At 63.5% G+C, this 13,504-nt stretch overlaps 1 protein-coding gene across 6 annotated transcripts in view; it reads right to left on the bottom strand.

The window, feature by feature from the left end:
- TRAPPC9 (trafficking protein particle complex subunit 9) overlaps positions 1 to 13,504 on the bottom strand; it is a gene marked incomplete at its 5' end in the record, with an annotated part of 197,730 nt that overhangs the window by 42,970 nt on the left and 141,256 nt on the right. For 5 of the 6 annotated variants that reach the window (XM_084230212.1, XM_084230215.1, XM_084230213.1 and 2 more), the window contains one exon: positions 13,299 to 13,409. The exons of the other annotated variant lie outside the window; for it this stretch is intronic. In XM_084230212.1, coding sequence (XP_084086338.1) covers positions 13,299 to 13,409 — 111 coding nt within the window. The remainder of the gene's footprint in view (positions 1 to 13,298; positions 13,410 to 13,504) is intronic. 6 annotated transcript variants of the gene reach the window in all.

Raw genomic sequence — 13,504 nt, 5'->3', positions numbered from 1 at the left:
CTCCTGATGAGCAGAGGGGAGAGGCGCCCTGCTCAGCCACCCCGCGCCAGGCAGCTCCCTAAAGGAGGCTGTTTGTGGCTCATGCCTCCCGCTTTGTTAAAGGGACTGGACTGGGAGCCCCGAGGGAGGCGGGCCCGGCCCACACGCGTGACCAAAGCCCCGCACCCTCTCCAGACCTGGAGCAGAGGCCACGACGCAGGCCGCTCCAGAGGCTTGGCTGCCGTGCAGGCCTCAGGCACCCACGCCTGGGCTGCGCAGCCACCGCTCGGTGTAGGGGCCTCACCGTGCCCAGCACCGTGTCGCCTCCTTCACCTGGCGGACACCCCAGCCGGGGCTTGTGCAAAGTCACTAAGATATGTCTGTCCCCGAACAAGTCCGCCTCTGTAAGCAAACCCTGCTGCCGCGCCCCTGGCCCCAGGTCCAGGTGGGTGCTGAGGGCGGGGAGACGCCAGGGCCCGAGCGGGAGCTGAGGTGGGGGCAGGTCCGCACGGCCGGTGCCGCAAGGCCGCCTCCCCACCCAGGACCCGCCACCACGCGACTCTGCTCACCGCAGACTCTGCTCACGCACCGCAACGTCGGTGCGTTGGCGTCGAATAGAATTAATACTACTATCGAATGCCAATTTTCATGTTTAATTTTATGGCTAAATGTGACAATAATAGTCAAGAGTTGGCGCTAAAAAAAGGTGCTGTGATTTCTGACGTCTATAAAAAAGCGCTGGGTTTTAAAATACCATCGCGTGTGATTCAGCCTTTCAACAGCTGATACGCGCCCCTGGGAGGTCATGACGATGACATTTAAATACAAATCAAGGAGTCGGATTTAGAAGGACGAGCCACACATAATGAAATTGAACTTTCATTGGGAGATGACTGATAGCCGCGGGCTGGGTATTCGGGAGCCTCACGCGGGGGCCGGCTGAGGTGCCGCTCGCCCGCCCGCTCTGCGTGTCAGAACGAAGCTCCGGCCGGGCGGGAGGGCAGCGGCCAGGCTCCGGAGGGGGGCGCCGAGCCAGGAGGGCGGCTGGGGCCTGACACGGGCCACGCCCAGCCAGGGGAGGGGGCTTCTCCATAAGCCTCACAGATCAAGGACGGTTTAAAAAAAAAAAAAACCCCACGCCCTCCACCCTATTATTATGTGTCATGGAAAAGCTACACTACATCCCACGCTGGCCACGCCCTCAGGGCTGCAGCACATCGCGGGGGGTCACCAGCGCCAGTGGCCCCCAACCTCTGCCATCTGGCCGGGCGCAGAGACACAGCGGGAGGGTCCCAGCCATGGGGAGAGCCCAACCCGGGCGCCTAAGACAGAGGCTCCCAGGCAGGTGTCCACGCCCTGAGCCCCAGGCAGGCACTGGAAACGCGCCCCGTCCCCGGGTCAGCACGCAGCCTGCGCCCAAGCCGGCTGGGCCTGTCCCCTGCGAGGACAGGGCTGCACCGGGTCAGTGCATCTGACCAGCAAGCCAGGCCTGGGGGCCGAGGACCGAGGTGCAGGCCCCTCCACCCGCCCCTCCTGGGGGGGCTCTGCGCCAGGCGGGAGGTCCTCTAGCCCGGAGAAAGCCACTTGGTCAGCAGGCCCCTCCCTCCCGGTCTGAAGCCTCCGACTCGGGTTCTCAGCTCACCTGAGTCTCGAGTCCTCACCTGTGAGCTGAGGGTTGTCTGGGGTCCCCCTCAACTCCGTGAGCTCAGTCAAGGTCAAGGGTTCGCAGCAGGGTGATCTCAGTGGATGGGGGCCACTTGCCACTAAGACAACTTCTCGAAAGAGCGGCCGACGGCTCGGAACGTGCTGCCCGAATCGGAGTGCGGAGCACCCACCCGCAGAGGGGGCCAGTGAGGAGGCCCCGTGATGACAAAGCTCCGCCCGACGCACCTGTACCCTGGGACCTGCGTCCCCTCCTGCGTCCGAGGGGGCTGCAGAGACTGTGGCTCCTCGGCCGGCATTTCCAGGGAGCAACACCCCACCTTGCATCTCTGTAGGTGAACGTCTGTTTCAAGACCTGCGAGCCCTTCCCCGCACAAAAGACGGCGCTTAGTAAAACGAGATCTCCTCTCAGGGCCCGGGCGCCCAGCCCTGCCTCTCCACGCTGCAGCCGCGCGGGCTGCAGTCCCGCTTCCCGGGTCACTGTTAAGGGACGTCCTCTGCCTCTCCCCAGGGCTGGCTTCTCCTTCCTATCGTGTGGCCCGCAGTGCGAGCAGCTCCAGACAGGCAGGGCAGCCGGGCCCTTCAGGGCGGCTTCCCCAGAGCAAGGCCCGGCTCTGCTCGGACGGAGCGTGAGCCAGCTGGCCTCCAACGGGGGCCTCCCGGTGGTGAAGGATCGTGGAGGCGTCTCAGCTTCACGGACCCGGCTCCACCCGCACTCTGTGCCTGCCCTGCGGCCAGCGGTCAGGGGTCTGCGGGTCTCGGTCCTGCATGGGCACAGCCGGTCTGAGCCACCTGAAAAGTTCCGGGTGCTCAAAACAATGGCTGCTGGGCCTCCCTGGTGGCACAAGGGATTAAGACACAACCTATGAAGCTGTCTGCAGCCACTGTGGCACGTGTTCGATCCCCGGCCAGGGAGCTACTACCCACATGGCGTGGCAGACCTCTTCGCCCGCTACTCCCCTCAGCAGTGTCTTTGGTCCGTCTGTCTGTTCTGTTCCCCGCTCTGTCTCTGGTGGATCCTCTCATCCCCTGCATCTCTGGCCTGCACCCCAGCTTTTGTATGCATAAATAAATCTTTTAAAAAAAAAAATGATGGCTGCTGCCTGGCGGGTGAGGAGAAGGCTCCAGGCCACGGACACCATCACGGCCCAGCTCCAGCAGGCGCCTAGGGAGCCACGTCTCAGCAGGAGGCGTGGCTATTAACGATAGTTATCCTAACAAAGATCAAGTGGGCAGCATTTCAGAAGCCGTCTTGAGAGCATAAAATGCCAGATAAATGCTATTTCGTGTGTTCTTCTCGCTCACTGGGCTGTGTCCGCAAACATTTCACTGAGCCCAGCGTGAACGTGAGTGAGGCCTCCACGTCTCCTCAGCCCGGCAAGGCCCAGGTCCAGGCCCCAGAGGACAGTGCGGAAGCCACCACCCACGGGACCGAGGAGGCGTCTGGTCCCACTCCCCCGCCTCCTGCCTGACCCAGCCACAGACCCCCAGCAAGCGGGGGCTTGGCCAAGGCAGGGCCTCCCCTGTCCATTAACCCCACAGATCACCCGGCTTTCCCAGCCTGCTCGCTGTGGCAGCCGGCCTCAGGGTCTCCTCCCCCGTGGGGACGTCTGCATCAGGGTTCGGATGCCTGTCAGACCACTTGCTGGTCTTTCGGAGTCTGAGGGCCCTGTTTTCTGCCTGGGCCTGTCCCGGCTCAGATGTGCCCAGCACGTCGCCCCACGCCCTCCCCCGAAGAGGGCACGCTCCCCACCTAAGTGGGTGCAGGGCCAGGAGCAGCCACCAGCTGTGGCAGGGTCAGGCTGTCTGAAGCCTCCCTGCTTGACGTCGTGGGTACCTGAGCGAATCCTCACGTTCCCCAGCCTCACGCTCAGCTCAGGCTGCTGGAAAAGGCCATGAGAGCACAGAGCTCGGGGCCCGAGGTGGCAGGCAATGACTCCTGGTCTCCTCAGGTGAGAACTGGCCTTGGAACAGGCTCTCGGGTTCCCCCACTATTGCTCCAGGTGAAGCTTGCTAGACTCGGGGTGGGAGCTCACAGACCAGCGCTGGGCCCCTTGGCCGCGTCCCCTGCAGCTCACTCTTGGGGAGCCAAGTTGAAAGGCCCAGGCGCCCGGGCACTACCCTCGCCAAGCCTGGCCGTGCACAACAGGACAGTGGGGGCCCCGAGGGACAAAGGCAGACACAACTCTCAAGGCTCCAAAGCCCCCGCTGCTCCCACCTTCCCAGGTAAGGGCAGGGCATGCCACAGAGAGAGCCAGGAGCACGGGACAAGCCACCCAGGCAACCCCTCAGATGCACAGGGCAGCTGGCCCATTGCCAGCCCCACCCCTGCTGCCTGGGGACACTGGACGACCTCAACCTCCAGGGGCTTTGGGACCCTGGAAGTGGCCGGGGGGCCTGTGGTCAGCTGTGATCAGGCTCTGCCTTTAGGAGGCCCGGGAGGCTCTGGGATCCTGGCCCTGCAGCTTCAGGGACAGTTGGGGAGAAGTGGCCGGTGGCTGAGACAGGAAGGAGGGGAGCAGGGTGAGGGTCGCCAGGCCCTGGGCCCATCGCTGGCAGAGAGTGTGAGAAGGGCAGCGAGGGACTCTGGGCATCAGTCCAGCTGGAGGGAGGGGGCTGGGAAGGGACAAAGCCGAGAGGTGAGCAGGGACCAGACACGAAGGTGCTCGAGCCTCCTCGGGTGCCACCTGCCCCTCACTGCTCGCAGCTGGCCGGGGCCCCGCGAGCGCACGTGCTCCTGGCAAGCTCTGAGGAGAGGAAATCGGAAACACTGCAGGAGAGGGGTGTCAGAGGGGCGGGGCCTGGGGGACCCACTGTCGGGGCACCTTCTTCAGTGCTGTGACGACCGGAATGCACACCGCACGGAGCCACACGCAGTCCTCCCTGTGCCCCAGCACGCGAGGGAGCAGGCTCAGCAAGGATGAGGCTGGCCGGCCTTCCAGGAGCTGGGGCGGGGGGCGGCCAGGGCACACCAGGGCTGCTCCCCCAACACGGAGACACCCGAGGCCTAGGAAAAGCCAGAGCCACGGCTGGGCCCAAGCCTCCAAAACCAGGGGCGACCTTCCTCCTCCAGCCCTGGGCCCCCCACGGCACCGCAGGGAGGCGAAGGCGGGAGCCATGACCCGGAGCCCCCAGCGGCCCCCCGGCAGCATCAGACGCCGCATGTGAGCCCAGGCCCAGGGAGATGAAGAGGCAGCGAATAAAGAACTGGAACATCTCGGGCGGCCTGGCCCGCGCGTGCTGCTAAAGAAGGCAGGCGAGAGGGATGCGCGCAAGTATTTTTGACATCTGGATTTAAGACAGACCGCGGCAGCTCCCGCATCGAGCTAATCAGAAGCAAAGGCGCCGACAGAGTTGAAGAACCCCGAAATAGCTTTTGTGGAACAGCCACAGATGGGTCAGCGGGTAGCCGACCCCAGGGTGCTGGGGCCAAGGACAGCGGAGGCCTCAAAGGCGATGCAAAGGCTGGACGGCGCAGAGGGACGACAGCGCCCGGTCGCCGGCTCGGAAGTAACACCCCCCGCGACTACACCGTTCCCAGGAGGTGGGGCTGAGCCCCGGACACCGGCCGGCAGCGTCTGCCTTTGTCTTCCTGTGCGACACCAACGTCCCACCTTCCCGGCCCACGCTGCTCCAACCCACCTTGGGGTGAGGGGCCTTGCCTGGCAGGGCAGAGGGTTCTCAGGAGGGGCGGGCCCAGGCCAGCGCGCCATGCGAGGGGGTGCTGCTGCCCTGGCCTTCCTCCGCCAGGACACAGTGAGCTCGGCTTCCCCCATCCCCATGATGAATGTCATCACTGCCCGGCTCTGCATCCCGCAGACCAGGACGTGGGCTTGGCCGAAGCGCCAGGGGTCAGGGGCCCGTGTCCACCGACACAAAGACTCTCACACCCCAGGACGCCCCCGTCCCAGGGAGAGCCCAGCCGTGCCGGGTCCCCGCTGCCGGACCATGCTCTCTGGCAGGTGCAGCCTTCAGGCTGGGACTCTGGAGAGTGTCCTGGGGGCCCTCCCACACGTGTCGCTGACCTGTGCGTCCCCAGTACGAAAGCCAGCGGCAAGGCCAGGCCCCTCCATGCTGTCGCGATAACTACTCGACCTTCCCACTGGCACCTCAAAGTCAGGGTGGGCCTCAGCTCTGTGTTGGAGGCTGGCACTGGCCGAAGGGCTGAGTTTAGGTGGGACAGGCTGGAGCGGCCGGGCCCGCAGGCCCTCATGAGGGGAGTGGTGGTCCCAGAAAGACCTGAACTCCGGGGCCTCCTTACGCAAGGCCTTCACGCCTGAACTCCACCTCGTTATTTAAAACTCAGCTATTCTGAGGAAGCTCTCACAGGACCACACTAGCGCCGTCAGCAACACAGCAGCACCAGCTGGCACTGACCGCCTCCCCTCAAGGACAGGCCTGCGTGGACACCCCCGTCCAGCCGAGGAGCTGCCACCCTTCATGAGCCGCCTCCTGCGGCACTCACTTCACCTCGCCGGCACCCTGCCTCGCTCTTCTGCCTCACCAGCACCCCTTCCCCTCACCGGCACCCCGCTCTTCTGCCTCACCTTCACCTGCCGGCGCCACCTCGTGCCCGCTCTGTCTCACCCCTCAGTGCTGCAGCAGACGTCGAGAAGCTCAGCACGGCGAGCCGCCTCCTCCCCACGTGACCGAGTCCTCTGATGAGCAGCGCGTGGCCTGCCAGCCCTGGCCTCTGGACAGTGCCCGGCACACGGCAAGTGCTGCAGGAAAGGGCGGCCAGACTGAGAGGACCCAGAGCCTGCGTGCGGCTGAGACGTCACCTCCCCAGCGGGACCCTCCTGGCAGAGCTGACGGGTTTTAAAGCAGAGAAACACTCCCATTTTGTCAACAAAATGTCTCAATTGTACTAAATCGGCCGCCATTAGTAAAAAGGTGCTATTACATCCGATTACACATTCCATCGATTCCCAGTTAAACCTCACGCTTCCCGAGTTAAATGGGGAACATGACAGAAACAGCTAAGTCAGATTTCCCCCCCACATGCCCAAAGGGCTGTGCCCCGCCTGGGGGGAAGGGGGCGGGGAGCCTGTCCCTTGTCCAGACAGGAGCTCCCGCAGCGGAGGGAGGCGGGAGCCTGCCGGCACATCCCAGCTCCCCTGAGGCGCCTGCCATCCAGGGAAGTCATCTGGCCTCTAAGGCCCTTTCTTGCTTCAAAAATAAGCATGTCAACTCCAAGCTCCCACTTCTGGGATGAGGGTTAGGGACTGGGGCGGCGGGCTGAGCAGACAGCGCTGGCTCCTGCCACAGCCCCCCAGGGCGGAGGACCGAGCGGCACCACCCTGCCGGTGGAGCAGCAGAGCACCGCCTAGAGCCTCGCAGCCAGGCTGTGCGGCCTCCTCTGGTGTCCGAGCATGGACCACGCACCAGAGGGGCTGGGACTGTGCGGCCCAGCCTCCCCTGCCTCACATGCTTCAGACTCCGTCTCGCCCTCCATGAGGCGGGTGCATGTAGTGGGGACTCTGTGCAGGTCAGAGGTGGGGGCTCCCCAGCTGGGTTGCAGGACTCAACACACAGAAGCCGTGGGAATGACGAGCGGGTTCCGGCGTCTCTGCGCCCAGGGCGATGCGCAGGAAGTCCTTAGCCTCAAGGGCAGCCCAGCACGGGCTGGACTGGAGTGACCACTGGGCTCGTCCAAGGGTCGCCTGGACGTGGAGATGCTATGAGAAGGGCTGAGACTCGCGAGGGACACACCCCACTGCCTGAGCCTGCTGAATACACACTCGCCCCCATTCTGACTGGGCTGGGTGAGGGGGTGCCCTTGGGGCGGGGGCAGGAGCACCTGCTGTGACGTGGGAGGTGACAGTGGCGGGAACAGCTGACTGCCTCCGAAGGGAGCCCTCCCTGGCAGAGCTCACTGGGTAGGTGGCAGCGGGAGGCTCGGAGCAAAATGAGAACAAGGCAGTGAATGGGTGGATCAAAGCTCTGGAAGGGAGGGCCTGCTTTGCATTCGAGGCAGCACTGCGCGCGGGCGTCTGAGCAGACAGGCGAGCTGCTGATGTCTCCTGCTCCAGCCGGACGCTGCAAGGACAGGCAGGTAACAGTGACGAGATCAATACGCAAAGACAACTTCAATCCTCCCAGACCTGTCAAATACCCAGGAGCAATTCCAGGCTTGGCCCCACGATGAAGGGAACTTATTAAGCAAAGAGATCTCCTTTTCCACAGACCATAGTGAGTGGGGTCGGAACCGGAACATGACCAGCAGGGGCTGAAAGGAGGGGGCGCAAAGGAGGCCACAGGGGGCTGTGCCATGGGCTCAAGCAGGACAGACAGGAGTTACATCATTGGCAACCTGGTGTTGCCCCCCAACTCCCCTTTACTTGATAACAGAGGCTGGCAGGACGAACACTTGCAGACATGGCCCATGGGCACCAAAGCTTCACGCTGACCCTCCCCTGCGGGCAGGAGCTTGGAGGGTGTGCCAACCCCAGCTAGCTCTGCAGGGCAGATGTCACCTCGCGGGTTGGAGTTCACTCCCCAAAGGCTGACATGGGGCAGTCCCAGCAGGGGGCCACCGCTGAGCGTCCGCCACTGAGCGCCCGCCACCATGGAAGCTGGGAGCCAGACACCCACATCACGGGGAGGCTCCGAGCAGGCAGGCACACGCAAGAACAGCCTCCAAAGGCGGGGTTCGCCAATGGAATCGCGTGGCTTGGACCCCAGCCAGAGGATGGACGCTGTCTCACCGGCACCTCTAACATGAGGCTGCCCGGAGCCCCACCCACAGCGTGTGAAATCTTGCAGCTGAAAGGGGACCAGGCCGCTCCCCTACAGTCAAGCAGACACAGGCCCCAGCATCCCCCCAGAGTTGTGCGGAGCTCTGAGCCGAGCCTCTCAGTGGTCGGGAAGTCCCCTTCTCCGCATGCTGCTTGTCTGCTCAGGGCCGTGGGCGTGAGGTGGACCTGGCTGCATGACCACACATGTCCTGAGGTGGCACAGGCAGCCCAGGGGACGCATGCAGGCCCCAACAGTATGTCCGCCCGTCTTGACAGGGCCAGGGCCCTGGCCGGCCATCACGTCCTATCACTGGGTCACCGAGGGCTGCGCGTCCCCGTGGGAGAGAAGGAAGGAGACAGGAATGGACTGTGAGAAATTAAGCCTGTTTCACTCTGAAAACATGACTGATTCATCCCTCTGCACAGGTGATGATGGCCTGTCAGAGAAAGCGTCAAAAATTAAGAGCTGCTCTGCCACACATCCAACTAGAAACCAGAACTCGGGCAGATTTGTGCCTCCACACTCCCCTTACTCATGGGGAACCTGCCAGCGTCTGCAGCGCTGTCCCTGCAGCGTGACACAAAGTGAAAAAGGCTGAGGGTGTCGGGGGGCGACGCCAGGGCTGGCGGCTTGGACCTGGAAGGGAGGAGGCACAGCCCGATGGGGCCCTGGGGGCAGCCTGAGCCTTCAGCAGAGGGACGTGCCAGGCCCTGCTCAGGGCAGCCGTCGGGGACAGGCCACCTCGGGGCTCGCGCACGGCCATGCTGGGCCAGGGCTTGCAGGCCCACAGTGGGGTACGCCATGTCTCCTCCCCTCCAGGTACCAGGGGGCAGGGTTGGCTGATGGCCCTGCGGTGGGACAGGAGTATGGGGGCCAGCCCCACAGTCTGCACCAGCACGCGACAGAGCAGGACCTCAGCCTGACCCCCGGCGGGCCAGCCGGTGTGGGGAGGGGGTGCCTCCCACCCACCAGAGAGCACAGGGCCCGCGGCAGGCGGGCAGTGGGCCAGGCGAGGATGGCCAGGGCCAGGACTTCATGAGATGATCGGCTTCTATCCACGTCTCCATCCTCCGCTGACACGGTCACGGGCCTACGGAGAGGTTACGCGGAGCAGAGTTCATTTCTGAGAACAAGCGCAATTAAAAAAGAAAAGAGGGGGCCTGCGGCTGCTCGCCCACCGACGAACGGCTCTGTGCGCCGGCTGCCGGCCTGCGTGGCTGGCCCCGGGCAGCTGGGTCCCTGCTGTCCAGGACCTCGGCAGGGGCGGCCCTGGGGAGAGGGGGCGAGTGGGGAGGCAGACCTGTCCCTGCAAAGGCATGACGATGCCGGGACAGAGCTGGGGTGCGGCCCTGGGCTGAACTCAGTGCCCCAAAGGAGGAGAGGAGCCCCCAGGCCAATGAGGAAGCCAGGGCGTCTGGCATGCGGCCGAGTGACCCCTGCGTGGGCCGCTTGGGGGTGGCTCAGGGGTTCTGGGGATGGCGCTGCAGGGGCGGGTCACTGCCGCAGCAGGCCATGCTCCTGATGGGTGAGGCCATGGACGCGCGCTCCTGACGGACATACACGGCCATTACGGTGGGGGAAGGCGGGCGCCCAGACAATCCCAAATGATCCCAATTTCGTGTAAAGTGGCCGAGACGCGGAGACGGACCGCGTGGAGGTAGCGCATTATCCCGGGGGTGGGGCTAAGCCTAAATTAGAACATCATTTTCCGCGTATGTTTTCTTATTTTCAAAAAGGGACGTGCTATTTTTGGAGGGCTAATGGGCTGTTTCAGAGAGGACGAGAAAGCCCATTCCTGGGCGGCTGGAGGAGGCAGAGCAGCGCCGGGGCCCGGGCCCAGCAGCAGGGATGGGGCCAGCAGAGGCCACACAGGGACACAGAGGGAAGGGAGGGAGGGGGCGGCGCCCCAACAGGAGCCTGTGAGCAGCCAGTGGACACCGGCGGCGTCCAGCAGCACGCAGGAGGCGAGCCGGCAGAGCACAAGAGTGAGGCACACGGACGCAGCCCGCCGCCCACGGTTGCCTCCCCACAGAGGAGGGGCCCAGCGGACCACCACCGGTCAGCAGCACGCAGAGCGGCAACCGTGACGGGTCGAGTACTGCTACCACCCGCTGCCACCCACTGCCACCGCCACCCACTGTCTCCTGCTGCCACAGTGCTGGGCACCTTCTCCAACCAAGTGCCCCCTCCGGACCCCGCTGCCTCCGGGGGCTGGGAAGGTGGACACGGGGAAACAGTGGTCCCACTGTTTAAAGAATACAGAACTTCACACTTAGGGGTATGGTCCACGGGCAGGTGAGACAAGGGCCTCTGGCCACAGGGAGCTGGACACAAGAGACCGCGCCTGCGCCCTGTCCTAACCTGGGCGTTTCTAGGTCATGAGGGGAGCCCAGAGGGTTCCTGGGGGATGATTTGGGTCTTCAAGGCTGAAGAAGGCATCAGGCCGCCCGGGCAGGCGAGAGCGCCAGAAAGAGGCGGCAGGTCTCGACGGCGGGGCCCGGCCCCGACAGCACCGTGTCGAGTTGTCTTAGCATTTTCATTTGCCTTTTTCTCCTACGGAACAACTGGAAGAGTCTGCTGAAAGCGGCAAAGCAGGGTGCACAGGGCTGTGCTTTCAACACGCACAGGGATTCTTACGACGTACGCACCCTCCTGACCCGCAATCCAGCCACGGCACTGCTCGGTGTTTACCGAAAGGAGCTGAAAACTTAAGTCCACGCGACAACCTGAACAAAGAGAGAATTCTAACTGCAGAACGCGGAAGCCCCCAGGCTGCCCCTCAGCAGGTGCCAGGAAAAACAAGTCCATGCCCCAGTCTCTGGAACATTACTCAGAATGACAAGGGGCTCCCACCCCCAAAGACACAGGGGCTCTCCAGGTGCTGGACCGAGCGGAAGAGGCGGGTCTGGAAAGGCGCCCTGTGCACCCACTACATTAGGCTCCGAGAGAGCCACCGGGGGGCTGCAGGATGGCGGGTCACTGGACCCCCAGCTGGGGACAGGAGGGGCAGGGCCACCCCAGCTGCAGGACACTCGCCACTCAGCTGCCACCACCCACCCACCCAGGAGAGGCCCTCGTCCGCGCCCCTGAGCCCCCCTGGAGCCTCACTCAGGGGACACAGCAAGCTCTCCAGGTATCAATATCTGCTGAATGAATATTTTATGAATGAATAAAGAATGCGTGAGTTAGGAGCACTGAGAAATGAGAATTTAAGCAACTTAAGCTGAGCAAGGAGGCAGCCTGAGACACAGGGCTAGACTGGGATCATTTGCCGACGGGGCTGGGAACTTTGCTCAGCCTCGCTGCTGAGCATGAGCCGGGTTCACAACAAGCTGGCAATTGAGACTTTTTTCCAAAACTCGCTCTCTCCTGGTGTCACAGGAAGACCAGACTCATGTTTATTTATCCTTTGGGATCTCAGGCTACAGCAAAACATCAAGACAAGAAAGACAAGGGCAGAGAAAGGTGAGACGGACACGACTCCGGGGACTCGCCCTGGCCAGGAAGCTGCCAGAGCTTAGACCCCAGGAGGCACCTGGGGAGACCTGTCACCCCATGCCCGCCCCCACCCCAGGGCAGGCCCTCTGCAGGGGCCGGGACAAGGAGATCTGGTGAGTGTCTGCGCTCTGCTCAGAGAAAGGCGTCCGTGCCCCAGGCCACGGGGCCTGCAGGAGCCAGGACCAGCCCCCACACGTCCCTCGGGGCTCCAAGGCCAGACTCCGCACGGGCGTCATTAACACAGCCAGGGAACCGACCGCCGCTGGAGGAGCAGCGTGGAGAGGGGTAAGTGGGGCCGTCAAGCACTGCAGTATAAGCAGCACCGAGAAGAAAGCGCGGAGCTTATCTTTAGCCCTGAAGACGGTTATAAAAAGACATACGTGACGAGGAGCCGGCTATGTTATTTCAAAAAAAAACTCGAAAAATAATGGCCGTGGACGTAAATAAACACCACACAAGGAGTAAGACACGGTGTGAGTGTGAACAACGCCGGAGGCGCCAGGGACCGTTCCTAGGGAGGGGGGGATGGGGAGGCTTAGCTATTTTTTTCATCAGCTTATTTTTTTCAACCTTATTCTATGAAAAATTTTCAACGAACTCGAGAGGATTTCCAGCAAACACCCTCGATGGGAGACGCTGCCACGGCAGCCTCCTAGACCTGCTTCACCTCCTAGTGCGCCCCACAGCCTCCACCCACCCCTGCTGCCCCATCACGGCGCCCAGAGCCGGCGGGAGCCACGGCTGCTGCCCACGTCCCTCGCTGGCTACAGCGCCCCCCGAGTTGGCATCCCTGCCGCTGCAGCACTGACCCACAGTGAAGCACAACGGACTGGAAGGGGCGCCCCCACAGTGCCCAGACAGGGGCACAACGTGACATCGCCTAGAAACCCCCCTTCCGGGCCACAGGTGCACCGTGAACCCAAGCTGGGCGTGGAGTCCAGGACTGGCCGGGAGAGGCCACAGGGCAGGAGGGGCCACTACCACAGAGGCCTCTCCCAAGGTCTCCAAGCTCCACCCCTGGGGGCACCCCCAAGCCTGGCCTCCCCGTCAGTCTCACTCCCCAGGCCTGGGACCTGGGCTTGGGCCACACTGCACCCTTCCCAAGCCCAGGCTGTCCCACCTTGCTTTCCATGGGCTCTGCTGCCCCCACATCAACCCCCAGCACCCCCAGGCGCAGGTTCCTTGAGGGCTGCGCAGTGAAAGGGCGGCCCAGGGGTCCCCATGGCTCAGTGGGCTGCCCCGAGATGCGCCCGCCCAGCTCTGCCTCACCCTACCCTTGGCTTCAATTTGAAACCACATCTGATTTTTGCACAGCCTAGAACTGTGCTGTGACACCTCGGCAGGGACGAGGTCTGGGGGCACAGTGAGGGTCTCCCCAGGGGACGCTGAGGACGGCAAGGTGGCACAGGGTAGGCACTTACCGCTGGCACTCGCTGGGGTGCAGGATCAGCTCCTCATCACTCCGGGCAGTCACCGCCAGCTCGTGGTCCGTGGAGTTGAAGACGTCCAGCAGCAGGTGGCACTGCCGGGTGCTGCGGAAGAGACAAGAAGGTCAGCTCACCCCAGCCAAGGAGGCCGGCGACGGAGCAGGGGCACAAGCCCTCCTAGCCTCAAGCACGAACGGCTC

The sequence above is a fragment of the Talpa europaea genome, assembly GCF_964194135.1.
Source record: "Talpa europaea genome assembly, chromosome: 3".
NCBI classification, from domain to species: Eukaryota; Metazoa; Chordata; class Mammalia; order Eulipotyphla; family Talpidae; genus Talpa; species Talpa europaea.
Note: the sequence above shows the minus strand (reverse complement) of the source record. Positions and strands in the feature narration are given on the sequence as shown.